We start from the raw sequence: 20,000 nt of genomic DNA, 5'->3' as shown, positions 1-20,000 counted from the left end.
TTTTTATCTTCATTCGGAAATCTGAAAAGTTTCTATGTGTTTTGTCATTGTTGGTTTGCATTCAAACATTTCTTTCGTTGTTTCTCGGCTTTCATTTTATGAAGAAAACTCTCTCCTACCTTCATTGTATGAATACAAGCATCAAGCTAGGAGACAGCCAGTAGAGGAAGTATAGTCTAGGTGTCATAAATGCAGGCTTCCTAATGACAAGGTCTTCAGTTCAAATGGACTCCACAGCAACATAGCTTTTAAATTTAATTTATTCTTACTTAGTGAATAATAAATTCTTTTTGTTCAAAGTCACTTATCTAAAGATGGTATAAGGAAGTGAATGAAATTAAAAACAGGTGATGACTGTCAAACTCACTACAGAAAAACAACGGAACAGTTCTCAGTAATACAGATAGCATCTTAAATATATGAAAAGATTTCTTTGACGATTTACTTAACACGCAGTGCAAACCTAATGTGCGTTGAGAAAGAATAATGCACACCGCACAAGCATATATTCCCGAACTTAACAGAATTGAAGTAGAAATCACTGTAAAGAAATAAAAGAAACGGAATATGCAGGATTAGACTATATTCCATATGCAGTAATTTGATTTAAGAACGAAACATTTTGGAACAAAATATATAAACTTATTTTCTTTTTGTGAATCAAGAGGAAATGTGACAAGCGTCGAAAGAGTCAATCATTGTTCTAGTTTACAAGAAAGGCGATAAAACTGAATAAAAATTATTGAGACATACTATAAAATCCCCAAAACCATTTTATTACCAAGATTGACCCCACACGCACAAGAAATTAATGGAGGTTATCAGAGCGAATTTAAAGAAAATCAATATATCATCCACTAAATATTTACTATTCGACATATACTCGAAAACAAGTGGGAAAACAATACCCTCGAACATCAATTATTTATTGATTTGAGAAAGCTTGCGAGTCCGTTAAAAGAAAAATGTTGTATACCATACTTACAGAATTCGGAATACCGAAAAAGATAATTAGATTTATTAAGATATGTTTAAATGAATCCCAAAGTGAAGTTCGAGAAGGAAACTTTTTGTCCAAGAGCTTTTACGTAGAAAATTTCTTGGAAGAAGGATATGCGTTGTCGCTATCATTGTTCAACTTTGCCCTGGAGTACGCTATAAGGAAAATTAAAGATAGCAAGCAGTGCCTAGAGTTGAGTGATACTCACCAAGTTGTGGATTACGAATGATTTAAATATAAAAGGGAATGATAGGAGAGTATAAACAATAAAAACAAATGTCTTATTAAGCGGTTTCAGATACATGCTTTAGAAATAAATAAAGATAAAACTAAATACATAGAGCTTCGTCGGGATCGCAATACGCCAAATTATGGATGCATTAAAATGTTAAATAATGCTTTTAATAAAGTGGATGCTTTCAATTATCCATTATCAATATTACCTGATGAAAACCATATTCATGAAGAAATTAAATGCAAACTAAAAGATGCGTGCTATTATTCAGTTCAAAACAACTTAACGTCGCGAATTCTGTAAAATAATTTGAAGCTTGAAATATATAAAACTGATAATCATCCTTGCTAGTCTGTGTTATTAGTACACATGGTTGTTTACTCTGAGGGAAGAACGTACATTGAAAGTATATGTGTACAACATCCTGAGAAGAATATATGGACTCATGAGAAACGGGGATGGGAAATGGTGAAAATTTCATAATGAGGAATTACGTAATTTGTACGGTTTACCAAACATTCGTAGGGGCATCCAATCTAGGTGACTTAGTTGGGCAGGATAGAAGAAATGATATACGATTTCAAGGCTTTAACTAAAAGAACAATTTATAACGACCATTAGGAAGACCTACATGAGAAAATAATAAGATGAATCTAGCAGAAAAGGGAGGAAAAGTAGAAACTAGATCTAGCTGGATAAGGACAGAAGTCAGTGGAAAGCTTTCGTGAACACGTCATTGAGCCTTCTGGTTGCATATGCCACAGAATTAGTTAGTTATTAAGAATCATTTTTGGAATATATATAACATGTTTTCCTTTGAGAAAATTAAACCTCACACACATCACGTCTTGTTTTTACTTGGAAACCAACAATATAACATCCAAGAATAGTCTTCTAAGCTTGAACGTGAAAATGTTATATAATAATAATAATAATAATAATAATAATAATAATAATAATAATAATAATAATAATAATAATAATAATAATAATAATAAAATTTTCAAACAATGGAAACTATGATGGTCTTATGAAAGACAAACCATTCAGCACGTCGTTGAATATTTTATAAAGTTTCAGTAGATAAGTTAAAACTGAAAACTAACAAAAGTGAAGGTAACATTGAAACGAATAATGCTAAACATTCAGAGATTTACAAAATATTGTGACCTGTGAAATATTGAATGTTTTCGAAATATAGATTTTTACTTGGTGTCTGATCTTAAATAAGGTCTCTTTGTGATTTTCTCATATCAGTCGCTCTTTAGATACTTAATGATGTCCTCTGCCCGATTGTTTATTCGTTGCAGAGGCATGGGTAATATTCTACGGTTTTCTGCACTGTCATCTGTCGAACAAATTAGAGCGCTTCTAGATTGGCTGACTTAGTTCTCAAACAGGAAACTTTAATTGCATTATATCAAACTTTGCAGGGTGTAAAATAATGGAAGTATGACGCACTTTTACTTGTGAAAATATAACCAACTCTCGATAATCTTATTACGAAGTGCAAGAGATTATACTTAACTGTCAGCAAGGACAAACCATAAATATTGGTTTTCCTACCGCCTAACAGACGTTGAAGAATTTACAAAGACCCAACACTCTTACGAGTAAATGCTGATGGGTAACTTGTATGCATTACCATTAATGCTATCTACTTCTGCATCGTCTTCGATTCCAAATTGAGTTGAACTGAACTCTTGCAAAACTTACAGCTAAGTTACCTATTAGGTTACACCGTTAATGTCGTCTCAAAGGCACAGCGTAGAGTCTAGAAAGCCGATATTCTACTCCAAACTTACAAGATTGTTTTCCACACTATTCTCACTTTAGGAAACACTGTGTGACGCAATGTCTCTACTTCCTTGTAGGAAAAAATTGCAAATTTGAGAGCCACGCTATTCGATCACTCCTTGGATCTAAAATTGCTTATCCTAAATGGTACAATATAGATACAACTTCCAAAGAGCACAGAAATTCTTGCAGAACTATTCTGTACATTAAATCTCGTATTTAAACTGGATATCCGGTATTCTTTTACAGGTTCAGCCTGATTTTCTTACTGATGCCGCATATCGGTACATCATTCCCCTATAAACATAGTCATATTTTTCTCCACCTACCATACAAACCTTACAGTTGACGTGCATGAGACACAGTATGTGTCATTTATTATATTCATGATCATATTCCTCATCTTTTACCATCTTAGCACGTAGAACTTCACAATTAATTAGGGCTTCCTCCCCTGATCATAAGCCTTATATCAAACTGAGACTGAAGATTTAATCTCGCATCTGTACGACTAATTTCTTTACGATTGTGACTTTGTGGTGCTTTATCGCATACTGTAATTACATTATATTACGTTTTCATCACCAGAAGTTCCACTCCATATTAGGTACTTTTTGTCTCCTTGCAGATTTGCACTTATTTAATTTTCACTTCTAATTTTACTATTTACGTGATAATGTATCATACATATTTCTTAATTTCTTACCCTAATTAAGCTATTTCTACTTTACACTATACATCCACTTTCGACACATCTGGTTGTCTACATTGTGTACTTAAACGTGAATACATAACAAAAAGCTTAAGGATAAACTGATGATGATATAACTCCCTTATAACCTGATATATAAATACAGCTGTCAATAACCAAACTTCCCTTAGCACATCTTCGGTTTTGAATATTACATTTTATATACGTAATTACATGTCAAAAAGAGAGCGTGGCCTCTGAGAGGAAGGGACTTATCATGTTTTGAAGTAAAAATACGTTATAAATAGAAGAAGCCATTTATCTTTTCTCATTTCTCTTAATAAATAAAGTTAACCTAATTTGTTTCAAGTTAGTGTTCTAATACTACGTGCGAGTGTATTTTGTTGTTGGTTTCAAGAAACTCTGACTAGTTAGACAATGAAAATTAGTTCAAGAAAAATAAAACTCATGGTTCAGACAATCCAGTAGACAGTAAGTTTAAAGACTCTGTGTCATAATACCTCGCAGACGAAGAAGTTTTAGGTAAGTTCTGGAGGTGGTAATAGAAGAATGATACAAAAGGATACTTCGAAAACGCCCTGAGTATGTGATCCAAACAAATACTTCAAGTAAAACTGAATTGTCTAAGGACGAAGAAACCTTATTTTGCATTTCGTTCGGTGCATTAAATGTTTTAACCAGAAGAGATGGTACACCGTGGTTTTCTTCTCCGAAACCTAATACATAGAATCCTCAACATAATCTAATTCATAAGAATAATCATACTAGCAAGCGGCGCCAAAATAACTTATCTACAGGACACATGTGAATATTTTATTAGACAAGTTATGTTGGTTCAATTTTATATTGCCAGATCTTAAACGAGGATGCAAACTTTGAGGGGTAAACAAAAGTGTAGTAAGATGTTATTCCTACTGAGATAAATATATTTTCTTGGTATTTTGTTACCTGCTGGTGTTGGAAAGAATTGGGACTTGAAGATTAGAGAACTATTTTTCAAGAAAACGTAAATGCCTTGTATATAGCCAGCATGCCTATAAAGAGATTCGAAGATATAAATACGATGGTTCGTTTGTAGGACAAAAGAACTAGAAATGTTAGACAAACTGGAACTTGAAATATTTGAGTACATGTTAATAAAATAGCCACCTTTTGTCATGTGTGGAACATGTTTTTTGGAAAACAATGAACAATGCTTTGCACATTCACTGCAATGTAAGCCATATGTGGTTTGTACTAAACTGCTTCGCGAGCCATACATGGCTCACACTAGAACTAACTGTGAGGCATCGAGAGCAATATATTGCTTACGCGTTGACATTCTTTGGCACTTTCCTGAGGTCCTACGAAACGTATTATTTTTTCCAATACAATGTTTTGGGTGAATTGTGTGACTATAATGTATGCCCTTTAGCTTTTCGAATTATGTATCCACATCCACAGGAAATATGTGAAAATGTTAACGTGCTGAAAATACGAAAATACCACTTGCTTGGGCTATTATTCAAATGTGGTACATCACATTTAGAATTTATCATATGCAAGAAATACGTATCTAGAGACATCATTATTCGATATTCTAAGATTTTTAAAGCCAGATCTGGCTTCTGGCGGGGAAGAATGCGTGAGACATATATGGCTCATGGATCTTCAGAGGAAGAAATCTACGTCTAAGCCTTGTAACCCATATGTAGCTCACATGAAAAACAAGGAAGACTATTTAATTAATAATACATTTTTGGGTAAATTAAAATTGTATAGAAAGTAATTTATTTAGTATATGACACTGTATTAACTATGAAAATGGTAACTTTTCACAGTTCAATAAAAAGATAGCTTGCATTACAATCCATTAATCTCGTCCAAAGACTTGAATTAAACAAGTGTGTTTACTTTTATTGTGTTTGACTTTAAAAAGAAAATTTCTTCACTTAGGTGTATATACAGGCTGTTCAAAACTTGTGTGACATTTCCAGTTCGAAAAAAATGCATGTAAGTTCCAGAGATATAAATGCAAGATATTGTCCAGTTACACTTAGGTCATTTTATACTCAAGAATAATAAAGAAAACAATGCTTAAACTTACCGCAGCTAGATTCAGTTTCATCGCTCCCATCACTACAATCATTAAATGTATCACACACCCAATAACTTGGTATGCACTTTCCATTATTGCATTGAAACTGGTCAGCTTGACATGTTCCGTTATATAATAAAGAATAGAATATCTTTCATGTTCAAAGGTAAAACGTTTAAACTATTCTATGTTATACTACGCAACGATTTCGAAAATGTATTAAAATAAGTTACAAAATTAAATCTCTTCTTCTAACTAACAAAAAATATATTAACTTTCAGTAATGCATTCTCATGATCTGTCTGTTGCAATATTGAATATATTCTTAAGTAACACGATCCTCATAAACAAATCCTAAACAACGGAACAGGTCCTCATGACAAAGCATTAAAAATATTGTCCAACACGTGTATACAAATGTCTGAGTTATGAGCAGTGTCTCACCGAAAAGAATGCTAGAGAGTTTAAAACAAAAACATCACAACTCGGGAATTAAATATCTGATTCACGTTCATTAAAACATCATAGTAAATGTTAAAATTAGATTTTTTTAATGAATCAGTTTAGGTGGAAATGTGGCGGAAACAGAGTAATCCTCCAATCTAAAAGGAAAAATATGATGTTTCCAAGAATATAAAACTGATGAGTCAGGAACACGAAGACGTCAGGCATTTCATATCTATTAGTATATTTCTAACCACAGAAACCCATACTGACTTTCAGAGAATAAGTCGAAAATTTATCTTGTATGTTGTACAAGTTCATGAACAATAACTCATGAAAAATAAAAAAAAAACAATGGATGAACTTACGGCAGATAGATTTCGCTTCATCACTCCCATCACTACAGTCATTGAATGAATCACACAGCGAAAAACTTGGTATGCACTGTCCACTGTTGCATTGAAATTCATTTGCTTGACATGTTCGGTTACCTATTAAAGAATAAAATATCATTCATCTTCAAAGGTAAAACGTAAAAAAGATTTATTTTATACTACGTAACTATTTCGAAAACGTATTAAAATAAGTTATGGAATAAAAAAATTTCTTCTACCTAACTTAAAAATATATTGACTTTCAGTAGTGTATTATTATTATCTATCTGTTGGATTATTGAATATACTCTTCAGTAACACGATCCTCATAAACAAATCATAAACACCTGTACATGTCCTCATGAGAAAGCATTAAAAATATTGTCAGACACGTGTATACAAATGTCTGATTTAGGAACAGTGTCTTACCGAAAAGAGTGCTAGAGAGCTCAAAACAAAAAATCGCAACTCGGGAATTAAATATCTGATTCACGTTCATTAAAACATCAAAATGAGTTGTTAAAATTAGATTTATTTAATGAATTAGTTTAGGAGGAAATGTGGCGGAAACAGAGTAATCCTCCAATCTAAAAGTAAAAATATTCATATATGAGGTTTCCAAGAATATACAACTGATGAATCAGGAACACGAAGTCCTCTCGCTTATCATATATACTAATATATTTCTAGCCACAGAAACCCATACCGACTTTCACAGAATAAGTCGAAAATTTATCTTGTATGCTGTACGAGTTCATGAACAATAACCAATGAATAATAAAGAAAACAATGGTTAAACCTACCGCAGATAGATTTCGCTTCATCACTTCCATCACTACAGTCATTGAATCTATCACACACCGAATAACTTGATATGCACTGTCCATTATTGCATTGAAATTCATTTCCTTTACATGTTCGGTTACCTATTAAAGAATAAAATATCTTTCATCTTCAAAGGTAAAACGTTAAAAAGATTTATGTTATACTACGTAACTATTTCGAAAACGTATTAAAATAAGTTATGAAAAAAAAATCCTTTCTTCTAACTAACTTAAAAATATATTGACTTTCAGTAGTGTATTATTATTATCTATATGTTGGATTATTGAATATACTCTTCAGTAACACGATCCTCATAAACAAATCATAAACACCGGAACATGTAGTCATGAGAAAGCATTAAAAAAATTGTCCAACACGTGTATACAAATGCCTGATTTAGGTGCACTGTCTCACCAAAAAGAATGCTAGCGAGCTTTAAAAAAAATTACAACTCGGGAATTAAATATCTGATTCACGTTCATTAAAACATCATAGTAAGTTTTTAAAATTAGATTTCTTTAATGAATCTGTTTAGGTGGAAATGTGGCGGAAACAGAGTAATCCTCCAATCTAAAAGGAAAAATATTCTTATATGATGTTTCCAAGAATATAAAACTGATGAGTCAGGAACACGAAGACGTCACGCATTTCATATCTACTAGTATATATCAAACCACAGAAACCCATACTGACATTCAGAGAATAAGTCAAAATTTATCTTGTATGTTGTACGAGTTCATGAACAATAAGTCATGAAAAATAAAAAAAAAGAATGGATAAACTTACGGCAGATAGATTTAGCTTCATCACTCCCATCACTACAGTCATTGAATGAATCACACACCGAAATACTTGGTATGCACTGTCCACTATTGCATTGAAATTCATTTGCTTGACATGTTCGGTTACCTATTAAAGAATAAAATATCTTTCATCTTCAAAGGTAAAACGTTAAAAAGATTTATGTTATACTACGTAACTATTTCAAAAACGTATTAAAATAAGTTATATAATAAAATCCTTTCTTCTAACTAACTTAAAAATATATTGACTTTCAGTAGTGTATTATTATTATCTATCTGTTGGATTATTGAATATACTCTTCAGCAACACGATCCTCATAAACAAGTCATAAACACCGGGACATGTCCTCATGAGAAAGCATTAAAAATATTGTCCAAGACGTGTATACAAATGTCTGATTTAGGAGCAGTGTCTTACCGAAAAGAGTGCTAGAGAGCTCAAAATAAAAAATCGCAACTCGGGAATTAAATATCTGATTTACGTTCATTAAAACATCAAAATGAGTTGTTAAAATTAGATTTCTTTAGTGAATCACTTTAGGTGGAAATGTGGCGGAAACAGAGTAATCCTCCAATCTAAAAGGAAAAATATTCATATATGAGGTGTCCAAGAATATACAAATGATGAATCAGGAACACGAAGTCGTCATTCTTTCATATATACTAATATATTTCTAGCCACAGAAACCCATACCGACTTTCACAGAATAAGTCGAAAATTTATCTTGTATGCTGTACGAGTTCATGAACAATAACCAATGAATAATAAAGAAAACAATGGTTAAACCTACCGCAGATAGATTTCGCTTCATCACTTCCATCACTACAGTCATTGAATCTATCACACACCGAATAACTTGATATGCACTGTCCACTATTGCATTGAAATTCATTTGCTTTACATGTTCGGTTACCTATTAAAGAATAAAATATCTTTCATGTTCAAAGGTAAAACGTTAAAAAGATTTATGTTATACTACGTAACTATTTCGAAAACGTATTAAAATAAGTTATGGAAAAAAAATCCTTTCTTCTAACTAACTTAAAAATATATTGACTTTCAGTAGTGTATTATTATTATCTATATGTTGGATTATTGAATATACTCTTCAGTAACACGATCCTCATAAACAAATCATAAACACCGGAACATGTAGTCATGAGAAAGCATTAAAAATATTGTCCAACACGTGTATAGAAATGTCTGATTTAGGAGCAGTGTCTTACCGAAAAGAGTGCTAGAGAGCTCAAAACAAAAAATCGCAACTCGGGAATTAAATATCTGATTCACGTTCACTAAAACATCAAGATGAGTTGTTAAAATTAGATTTCTTTAATGAATCAGTTTAGGTGGAAGAAATGTGGCGGAAACAGAGTAATCCTCCAATCTAAAAGGAAAAATATTCATATATGAGGTTTCCAAGAATATACAACTGATGAATCAGGAACACGAAGTCGTCACTCTTATCATATATTCTAATATATTTCTAGCCACAGAAACCCATACCGACTTTCACAGAATAAGTCGAAAATTTATTTTGTATGCTGTACGAGTTAATGAACAATAACCAATGAATAATAAAGAAAACAATGGTTAAACCTACCGCAGACAGATTTCGCTTCATCACTTCCATCACTACAGTCATTGAATCTATTACACACCGAATAACTTGATATGCACTGTCCATTATTGCATTGAAATTCATTTCCTTTACATGTTCGGTTACCTATTAAAGAATAAAATATCTTTCATGTTCAAAGGTAAAACGTTAAAAAGATTTATGTTATACTACGTAACTATTTCGAAAACGTATTAAAGTAAGTTATATAATAAAATCCTTTCTTCTAACTAACTTAAAAATATATTGACTTTCAGTAGTGTATTATTATTATCTATATGTTGGATTATTGAATATACTCTTCAGTAACACGATCCTCATAAACAAATCATAAACACCGGAACATGTAGTCATGAGAAAGCATTAAAAAAAATGTCCAACACGTGTATACAAATGCCTGATTTAGGTGCACTGTCTCACCAAAAAGAATGCTAGCGAGCTTTAAAAAAAATTACAACTCGGGAATTAAATATCTGATTCACGTTCATTAAAACATCATAGTAAGTTTTTAAAATTAGATTTCTTTAATGAATCTGTTTAGGTGGAAATGTGGCGGAAACAGAGTAATCCTCCAATCTAAAAGGAAAAATATTCTTATATGATGTTTCCAAGAATATAAAACTGATGAGTCAGGAACACGAAGACGTCACGCATTTCATATCTACTAGTATATATCAAACCACAGAAACCCATACTGACATTCAGAGAAAAAGTCAAAATTTATCTTGTATGTTGTACGAGTTCATGAACAATAAGTCATGAAAAATAAAAAAAAAACAATGGATAAACTTACGGCAGATAGATTTCGCTTCATCACTCCCATCACTACAGTCATTGAATGAATCACACACCGAAATACTTGGTATGCACTGTCCACTATTGCATTGAAATTCATTTGCTTGACATGTTCGGTTACCTATTAAAGAATAAAATATCTTTCATCTTCAAAGGTAAAACGTTAAAAAGATTTATGTTATACTACGTAACTATTTCAAAAACGTATTAAAATAAGTTATATAATAAAATCCTTTCTTCTAACTAACTTAAAAATATATTGACTTTCAGTAGTGTATTATTATTATCTATCTGTTGGATTATTGAATATACTCTTCAGTAACACGATCCTCATAAACAAATCATAAACACCGGGACATGTCCTCATGAGAAAGCATTAAAAATATTGTCCAAGACGTGTATACAAATGTCTGATTTAGGAGCAGTGTCTTACCGAAAAGAGTGCTAGAGAGCTCAAAACAAAAAATCGCAACTCGGGAATTAAATATCTGATTTACGTTCATTAAAACATCAAAATGAGTTGTTAAAATTAGATTTCTTTAGTGAATCACTTTAGGTGGAAATGTGGCGGAAACAGAGTAATCCTCCAATCTAAAAGGAAAAATATTCATATATGAGGTGTCCAAGAATATACAAATGATGAATCAGGAACACGAAGTCGTCATTCTTTCATATATACTAATATATTTCTAGCCACAGAAACCCATACCAACTTTCACAGAATAAGTCGAAAATTTATCTTGTATGCTGTACGAGTTCATGAACAATAACCAATGAATAATAAAGAAAACAATGGTTAAACCTACCGCAGATAGATTTCGCTTCATCACTTCCATCACTACAGTCATTGAATCTATCACACACCGAATAACTTGATAAGCACTGTCCACTATTGCATTGAAATTCATTTGCTTTACATGTTCGGTTACCTATTAAAGAATAAAATATCTTTCATGTTCAAAGGTAAAACGTTAAAAAGATTTATGTTATACTACGTAACAATTTCGAAAACGTATTAAAATAAGTTATGGAAAAAAAATCCTTTCTTCTAACTAACTTAAAAATATATTGACTTTCAGTAGTGTATTATTATTATCTATATGTTGGATTATTGAATATACTCTTCAGTAACACGATCCTCATAAACAAATCATAAACACCGGAACATGTAGTCATGAGAAAGCATTAAAAATATTGTCCAACACGTGTATAGAAATGTCTGATTTAGGAGCAGTGTCTTACCGAAAAGAGTGCTAGAGAGCTCAAAACAAAAAATCGCAACTCGGGAATTAAATATCTGATTAACGTTCACTAAAACATCAAGATGAGTTGTTAAAATTAGATTTCTTTAATGAATCAGTTTAGGTGGAAGAAATGTGGCGGAAACAGAGTAATCCTCCAATCTAAAAGTAAAAATATTTATATATGAGGTTTCCAAGAATATACAACTGATGAATCAGGAACACGAAGTCGTCACTCTTTTCATATATTCTAATATATTTCTAGCCACAGAAACCCATACCGACTTTCACAGAATAAGTCGAAAATTTATTTTGTATGCTGTACGAGTTAATGAACAATAACCAATGAATAATAAAGAAAACAATGGTTAAACCTACCGCAGACAGATTTCGCTTCATCACTTCCATCACTACAGTCATTGAATCTATTACACACCGAATAACTTGATATGCACTGTCCATTATTGCATTGAAATTCATATGCTTGACATGTTCGGTTACCTATTAAAGAATAAAATATCTTTCATTATCAAAGGTAAAACGTTAAAAAGATTTATGTTATACTACGTAGCTATTTCGAAAACGTATTAAAATATGTTACGGAATAAAATCCTTTCTTCTAACTAACTTAAAAATATATTGACTTTCAGTAGAGTATTATTTTCATCTATGTGTTGGATTATTGAAAATACTCTTCAGTAACACGATCCTCATAAACAAATCCTAAACAACGGAACATGTCCTCATGAGAAAGCATTAAAAAAATTGTCCAACACGTGTATACAAATGCCTGATTTAGGTGCACTGTCTCACCAAAAAGAATGCTAGCGAGCTTAAAAAAAATTACAACTCGGGAATTAAATATCTGATTCACGTTCATTAAAACATCATAGTAAGTTGTTAAAATTAGATTTCTTTAATGAATCAGTTTAGGTGGAAATGTGGCGGAAACAGAGTAAGCCTCCAATCTAAAAGGAAAAATATTCTTATATGATGTTTCCAAGAATATAAAACTGATGAGTCACGAACACGAAGACGTCACGCATTTCATATCTACTAATATATTTCAAACCACAGAAACCCATACTGACATTCAGAGAATAAGTCAAAATTTATCTTGTATGTTGTACGAGTTCATGAACAATAACTCATGAAAAATAAAAAAAACAATGGATAAACTTACGGCAGATAGATTTAGCTTCATCACTCCCATCACTACAGTCATTGAATGAATCACACACCGAAATACTTGGTATGCATTGTCCACTATTGCATTGAAATTCATTTGCTTGACATGTTCGGTTACCTATTAAAGAATAAAATATCTTTCATCTTCAAAGGTAAAACGTTAAAAAGATTTATGTTATACTACGTAACTATTTCAAAAACGTATTAAAATAAGTTATATAATAAAATCCTTTCTTCTAACTAACTTAAAAATATATTGACTTTCAGTAGCGTATTATTATTATCTATCTGTTGGATTATTGAATATACTCTTCAGTAACACGATCCTCATAAACAAATCATAAACACCGGGACATGTCCTCATGAGAAAGCATTAAAAATATTGTCCAAGACGTGTATACAAAAGTCTGATTTAGGAGCAGTGTCTTACCGAAAAGAGTGCTAGAGAGCTCAAAACAAAAAATCGCAACTCGGGAATTAAATATCTGATTCACGTTCATTAAAACATCAAGATGAGTTGTTAAAATTAGATTTCTTTAATGAATCACTTTAGGTGGAAATGTGGCGGAAACAGAGTAATCCTCCAATCTAAAAGGAAAAATATTCATATATGAGGTGTCCAAGAATATACAACTGATGAATCAGGAACACGAAGTCGTCATTCTTTCATATATACTAATATATTTCTAGCCACAGAAACCCATACCGACTTTCACAGAATAAGTCGAAAATTTATCTTGTATGCTGTACGAGTTCATGAACAATAACCAATGAATAATAAAGAAAACAATGGTTAAACCTACCGCAGATAGATTTCGCTTCATCACTTCCATCACTACAGTCATTGAATCTATCACACACCGAATAACTTGATATGCACTGTCCACTATTGCATTGAAATTCATTTGCTTGACATGTTCGGTTACCTATTAAAGAATAAAATATCTTTCATGTTCAAAGCTAAAACGTTAAAAAGATTTATGTTATACTACGTAACTATTTCGAAAACGTATTAAAATAAGTTATATAATAAAATCCTTTCTTCTAACTTAAAAATATATTGACTTTCAGTAGAGTATTATTATTATCTATCTGTTGGATTATTGAATATACTGTTCAGTAACACGATCCTCATAAACAAATCATAAACACCGGAACATGTCCTCATGAGAAAGCATTAAAAATATTGTCCAAGACGTGTATACAAATGTCTGATTTAGGAGCAGTGTCTTACCGAAAAGAGTGCTAGAGAGCTCAAAACAAAAAATCGCAACTCGGGAATTAAATATCTCATTCACGTTCATTAAAACATCAAAATGAGTTGTTAAAATTAGATTTCTTTAGTGAATCAGTTTAGGTGGAAGAAATGTAGCGGAAACAGAGTAATCTTCCAATCTAAAAGGAAAGATATTCATATATGAGGTTTCCAAGAATATACAACTGATGAATCAGGAACACGAAGTCGTCACGCTTATCATATATTCTAATATATTTCTAGCCACAGAAACCCATACCGACTATCACAGAATAAGTCGAAAATTTATCTTGTATGCTGTACGAGTTCATGAACAATAACCAATGAATAATAAAGAAAACAATGGTTAAACCTACCGCAGATAGATTTCGCTTCATCACTTCCATCACTACAGTCATTGAATCTATTACACACCGAATAACTTGATATGCACTGTCCGTAATTGCATTGAAATTCATATGCTTGACATGTTCGGTTACCTATTAAAGAATAAAATATCTTTCATGTTCACAGGTAAAACGTTAAAAAGATTTATGTTATACTACGTAGCTATTTCGAAAACGTATTAAAATAAGTTATGGAATAAAATCCTTTCTTCTAACTAACTTAAAAATATATTGACTTTCAGTAGAGTATTATTTTCATCTATCTGTTGGATTATTGAAAATACTCTTGAGTAACACGATTCTCATAAACAAATCCTAAACAACGGAACATGTCCGCATGAGAAAGCATTAAAAAAATTGTCCAACACGTGTATACAATTGCCTGATTTAGGTGCAGTGTCTCACGAAAAAGAATGCTAGCGAGCTTAACACAAAAAATTACAACTCGGGAATTAAATATCTGATTCATGTTCATTAAAACATCATAGTAAGTTGTTAAAATTAGATTTCTTTAATGAATCAGTTTAGGTGGAAATGTGGCGGAAACAGAGTAAGCCTGCAATCTAAAAGGAAAAATATTCTTATATGATGTTTCCAAGAATATAAAACTGATGAGTCAGGAACACGAAGACGTCACGCATTTCAGATCTACTAGTATATTTCAAACCACAGAAACCCATAATGATTTTCAGAGAATAAGTCGGAAATTTATATTGTATGTTGTACGAGTTCATGAACAATAACTCATGAAAAATTAAAAAAACAATGGATAAACTTACGGCAGATAGATTTAGCTTCATCACTCCCATCACTACAGTCATTGAATGAATCACACACCGAAAAACTTGGTATGCACTTTCCACTATTGCATTGAAATTCATTTGCTTGGCATTTTCGGTTACCTATTAAAGAATAAAATATCTTTCATCTTCAAAGGTAAAACGTTAAAAAGATTTATTTTATACTACGTAACTATTTCAGAAACGTATTAAAATAAGTTATATAATAAAATCCTTTCTTCTAACTAACTTAAAAATTTATTGACTTTCAGTAGTGTATTATTATTATCTATCTGTTGGATTATTGAATATACTGTTCAGTAACACGATCCTCATGAACAAATCATAAACACCGGAACATGTCCTCATGAGAAAGCATTAAAAATTTTGTCCAACACGTGTATACAAATGTCTGATTTAGGAGCAGTGTCTTACCGAAAAGAGTGCTAGAGAGCTCAAAACAAAAAAATCGCAACTCGGGAATTAAATATCTGATTCACGTTCATTAAAACATCAAAATGGGTTGTTAAAATTAGATTTCTTTAATGAATCAGTTTAGGTGGAAATGTGGCGGAAACAGAGTAATCCTCCAATCTAAAAGGAAAAATATTCATATATGAGGTTTCCAAGAATATACAACTGATGAATCAGGAACACGAAATCGTCATGCTTATCATATATACTAATATATTTCTAGCCACAGCAACCCATACCCACTTTCACAGAATAAGTCGACAATTTATCTTGTATGCTGTACGAGTTCATGAACAATAACTCATGAAAAATTAAAAAACAATGGATAAACTTACGGCAGATAGATTTCGCTTCATCACTCCCATCACTACAGTCATTGAATGAATCACACACCGAAATACTTGGTATGCACTGTCCATTATTGCATTGAAATTCATTTGCTTGACATGTTCGGTTACCTATTAAAGAATAAAATATATTTCACGTTCAAAGGTAAAACGTTAAAAAGATTTATGTTATACTACGTAACTATTTCGAAAACGTATTAAAGTAAGTTATATAATAAAATCCTTTCTTCTAACTAACTTAAAAATATATTGACTTTCAGTAGTGTATTATTATTATCTATCTGTTGGATTATTGAATATACTCTTCCGTAACACGATCCCCATAAACAAATCATAAACACTGGAACATGTCCACATGAGAAAGCATTAAAAATATTGTCCAACACGTGTATACAAATGCCTGATTAAGAGCAGTGTCTCGCCGAAAAGAATGCTAGAGAGGTTAAAACAATAAATCACAACTCGGGAATTAAATATCTGATTCATGTTCATTAAAACATCCTAGTGAGTTGTTAAAATTAGGTTCCTTTAATTAATCAGTTTATGTGGAAATGTAGCGGAAACAATGTAAGCCTCGAATGTAAAAGGAAAAATATTCATATATGAAGTTTTCAAGAATATAAAACTTGTGAATTAGACACACGAACCTTTCACGCATTTCATATCTTCTAGTATAGCTCTAGCCACAGAAACCCATACTGATTTTCAGAGAATAAGTCGAAATAATTATCTCGTATGCCGTAGGAGTTCACGCCTGGAACAAACGCCGCTGCAGCGGCATGGATGATATACCTGGCCTTTGGGGAGGATGTCGTGACTGTGCGGAGAGTGCATCGGTGGTTTAAAATGTTTCAGTACGGTGACGAAACACTCGGTGACGCACCACGTGCCGGAAGAACAACGCTATAAAAATGAATATTTTTAGGCTGCAATTGAGACGAACACAGATCAGTGCAAGGAGCCATAACTCTAATTCAGTGTGAGTGGATATGCCATCCGGCAGCACCTCCCTGAACTTGGGAAACATATTTGGGCCGATAGATCCTTTATGATTTTACTCCTGGGCAGAAGGCAATGCGAGCAGGCACCTGTGTTACTTTGATGTCTCGTCTGAGGAAGCAGCCATTTTTCATCAGGGTGTTTACATATCATGAGAAGTGGGTACTGCTTGAGGCTCCATTGCACGGCTATAATTGGTTATCTACTCATGAGCCAGTTCCAAAGCAGCCGAAACAAACACTGCACCATAAGAAGGTCTTCTTGCGTGTTTGGTGAACTGCTTGCAGCATCGTGGATCAGGAATAGCTACAATTTGGTCACACTATCAATACAACTATGTACTGTCAGCAGTTGAGTCATGTTAAAGAAACACTTAAAACTCTAGAGCCAGCGCTTCTGAATCTGATAAGGGTCCTCCTCTTACAGGAAAACGCTAAGCCTCACGTTTCTAGGGGGGGGTGACCGAGTACAGCATTGCACGCCTTGGATTGGAAACACTATTCCATACGCAATACTCTCCTGACATTGCTCCGTCTGGTTATCACCTGTTCCATTCCTTGGACAATCACCTTAGTGGACGCCAGTTCATATCCCTGGTAGATGTTTAAAATACACTTGAGACTTCTTCGATTCATGACCCGCCAAGTTCTATCGCTGAACGTTGGCATCCATGGCCTTGCAGAACGTTGGCAGAAGTTCGCCTATGCTGATGGGGACTACTCGTGATTTTCCAGATATGTCAGGCGACCAATTGAATTTCGAATGGAATTGGTGAAAAGGCGCAGAATTTTCTTGGTTACCTTTGTATGTTATATGATACTGTGCTGTAGGTAAAATGTCATCATAAACTTGATTGCTGTATATGTTGAGCAAATGTTTCAATATTGCTTTCGAAAACGCTTATTTTAAAATTCCGTCACATTTCCTCTCCATGAACTACCAAGAAAAGAATAACACATAATCTCGAAGTAGTCAAATGGTAGACAGTATGGAAGATCAAAACTTGTAAACCCGGGAGTTCGAGTACACGAGAAAATCTTGATAGATTTTAGGGTTAAATACACGCCAAATAAATAATATATTACATATTTATAGTATTTCAAAGGTATATCTTAATTAAATAATTTACTCTACGAAACATGTTTCAATCGAAAGTAATCATCAACATAAGAAACCAACATATGTGAGTGCATTTTGTTGCACTAAGTTGCAGTGAACGTGGCCATAGTCCGTTGTTATGTATTGAGCTGTTATCCGTCGAGGGGAAAAGACGCTCAATTACTAAGAGTATCTGCATAACAAATAGGGAAACATTATTATGTTTTTTTCTTTCTAATATTAAACTCTGTAGCTACATTTTCTTACTGACATGTGAAATTTATAATTGAAAAATACGGAAAAGAATAAGATTGATGAGCAGGCACACTTATGTCCCTAAGTTTTAATGAGGCAACAAGATAGAAAACTAATTTCTCACAAGAAGAACAAGCTTATGGAAGGTGTTTGATCACCCCCCCCCTAGGAGATTCATTTCAATGAAAGTCAAAATATAAAAGCATGTAAGATATTCTATTTTTCCCATATATATCTTGAACTCCCGTACCCATACCCATATATCCCTTTATCAATGTTACATGATAGAAATCTTGATGCGCCAGTTGTGTCAATATTCGTTTCACACGGGTAAACTGTTTACCGTGCAGATTACATAATAAATAACATCTGCTTTTATATCACTGAATTTAGAAACAACAATATTCAGGTATTAAAAAAGAATTTTGGGACATACACGTTTACTTATATGTAATGATGAATTTAAACACAAATTTTAGTTTTCATAAATTAAAAGACTCACGAAAAACTCTATTTACACTGTTAATTTTGAACTCCATATCCATTACGCAATTTGTCAAAGTAGTGAATAAAATCTAGGTTTTTCTCTTCTCTGCTAGTTTAATGCATTCTTGGTCGAACCATGGTTTGTTCCTACGTATTTCCGCGTGTCCCAATATTTCTTTCGCTGAAATTGTAATGCTATCTATAATTTTAATCCAAGGATCCTCAAAACTACTGCACTTCGAGTCTTCTAAAACGAAGAACCTATTTCAAACTTCAATCTTGTATTCCTTTTTTACCTGGCTCTTTTATAACTTCTTTAAATTTAATTTCTCCGTTTCCAGATATTGAATATTTCTTTTATTCATCGATAATCTCTCTCTTACAGTATTATCGCTGCTACCAGGTACTGACTACTGTCACAAGCAGCCCCTCTAAACGACCGAACATCAATTATGCAAGATTGTCTTCTTGTACTAAAACGTGATCAAAATTATTATGTGGATTTCCGTCTGGTGAGTTCTAAGTGTATTTATGAATGTTACGATGGAGGAATTTTGTAGTTTTCACGATAGGGTTTTATGGTTGTTGCAAAGTTCACGAGTCTAAGAACGCTGTTATTGCTTTCCATATACGGACTTTCGTTCCCTATAATCGGTATGAAAAAATCCTCTCGTCCAACTTCCGCATTAAAATCCCCTATTAGAATTTCATATGGTATCGCGGAGTTGGTCATATGCCTGTTCTACTTCTTCGTAAAAGCGGTCTTTTATACTTTACACCATCTAGCTATTAGTATCCACCAGTGTCATTA

The 20,000-nt window shown here is 32.7% G+C and overlaps 1 protein-coding gene across 15 annotated transcripts in view; it reads right to left on the bottom strand.

Moving 5' to 3' along the window:
* Positions 1–20,000, bottom strand: part of LOC145680804 (uncharacterized) — a 296,773-nt gene that overhangs the window by 7,571 nt on the left and 269,202 nt on the right. For 4 of the 15 annotated variants that reach the window (XM_081751855.1, XM_081751857.1, XM_081751856.1 and 1 more), the window contains 13 exons: positions 16,340–16,462; positions 15,531–15,653; positions 14,722–14,844; positions 13,914–14,036; positions 13,106–13,228; positions 12,301–12,423; positions 11,488–11,610; positions 10,680–10,802; positions 9,872–9,994; positions 9,059–9,181; positions 8,251–8,373; positions 7,443–7,565; positions 6,634–6,756 (listed from right to left, as the gene is read on the bottom strand). In XM_081751855.1, coding sequence (XP_081607981.1) covers positions 6,634–6,756; positions 7,443–7,565; positions 8,251–8,373; positions 9,059–9,181; positions 9,872–9,994; positions 10,680–10,802; positions 11,488–11,610; positions 12,301–12,423; positions 13,106–13,228; positions 13,914–14,036; positions 14,722–14,844; positions 15,531–15,653; positions 16,340–16,462 — 1,599 coding nt within the window. The remainder of the gene's footprint in view (positions 1–6,633; positions 6,757–7,442; positions 7,566–8,250; positions 8,374–9,058; positions 9,182–9,871; positions 9,995–10,679; positions 10,803–11,487; positions 11,611–12,300; positions 12,424–13,105; positions 13,229–13,913; positions 14,037–14,721; positions 14,845–15,530; positions 15,654–16,339; positions 16,463–20,000) is intronic. The other 11 variants (XM_081751866.1, XM_081751865.1, XM_081751864.1 and 8 more) reach the window with 11 other exon arrangements.

Source organism: Thermobia domestica, chromosome 3 (genome assembly GCF_964235325.1).
Source record: "Thermobia domestica chromosome 3, izTheDome1.hap1.1, whole genome shotgun sequence".
Lineage (NCBI taxonomy): Eukaryota > Metazoa > Arthropoda > Insecta > Zygentoma > Lepismatidae > Thermobia > Thermobia domestica.
This window is presented reverse-complemented; position numbering and strand designations above follow the sequence as displayed.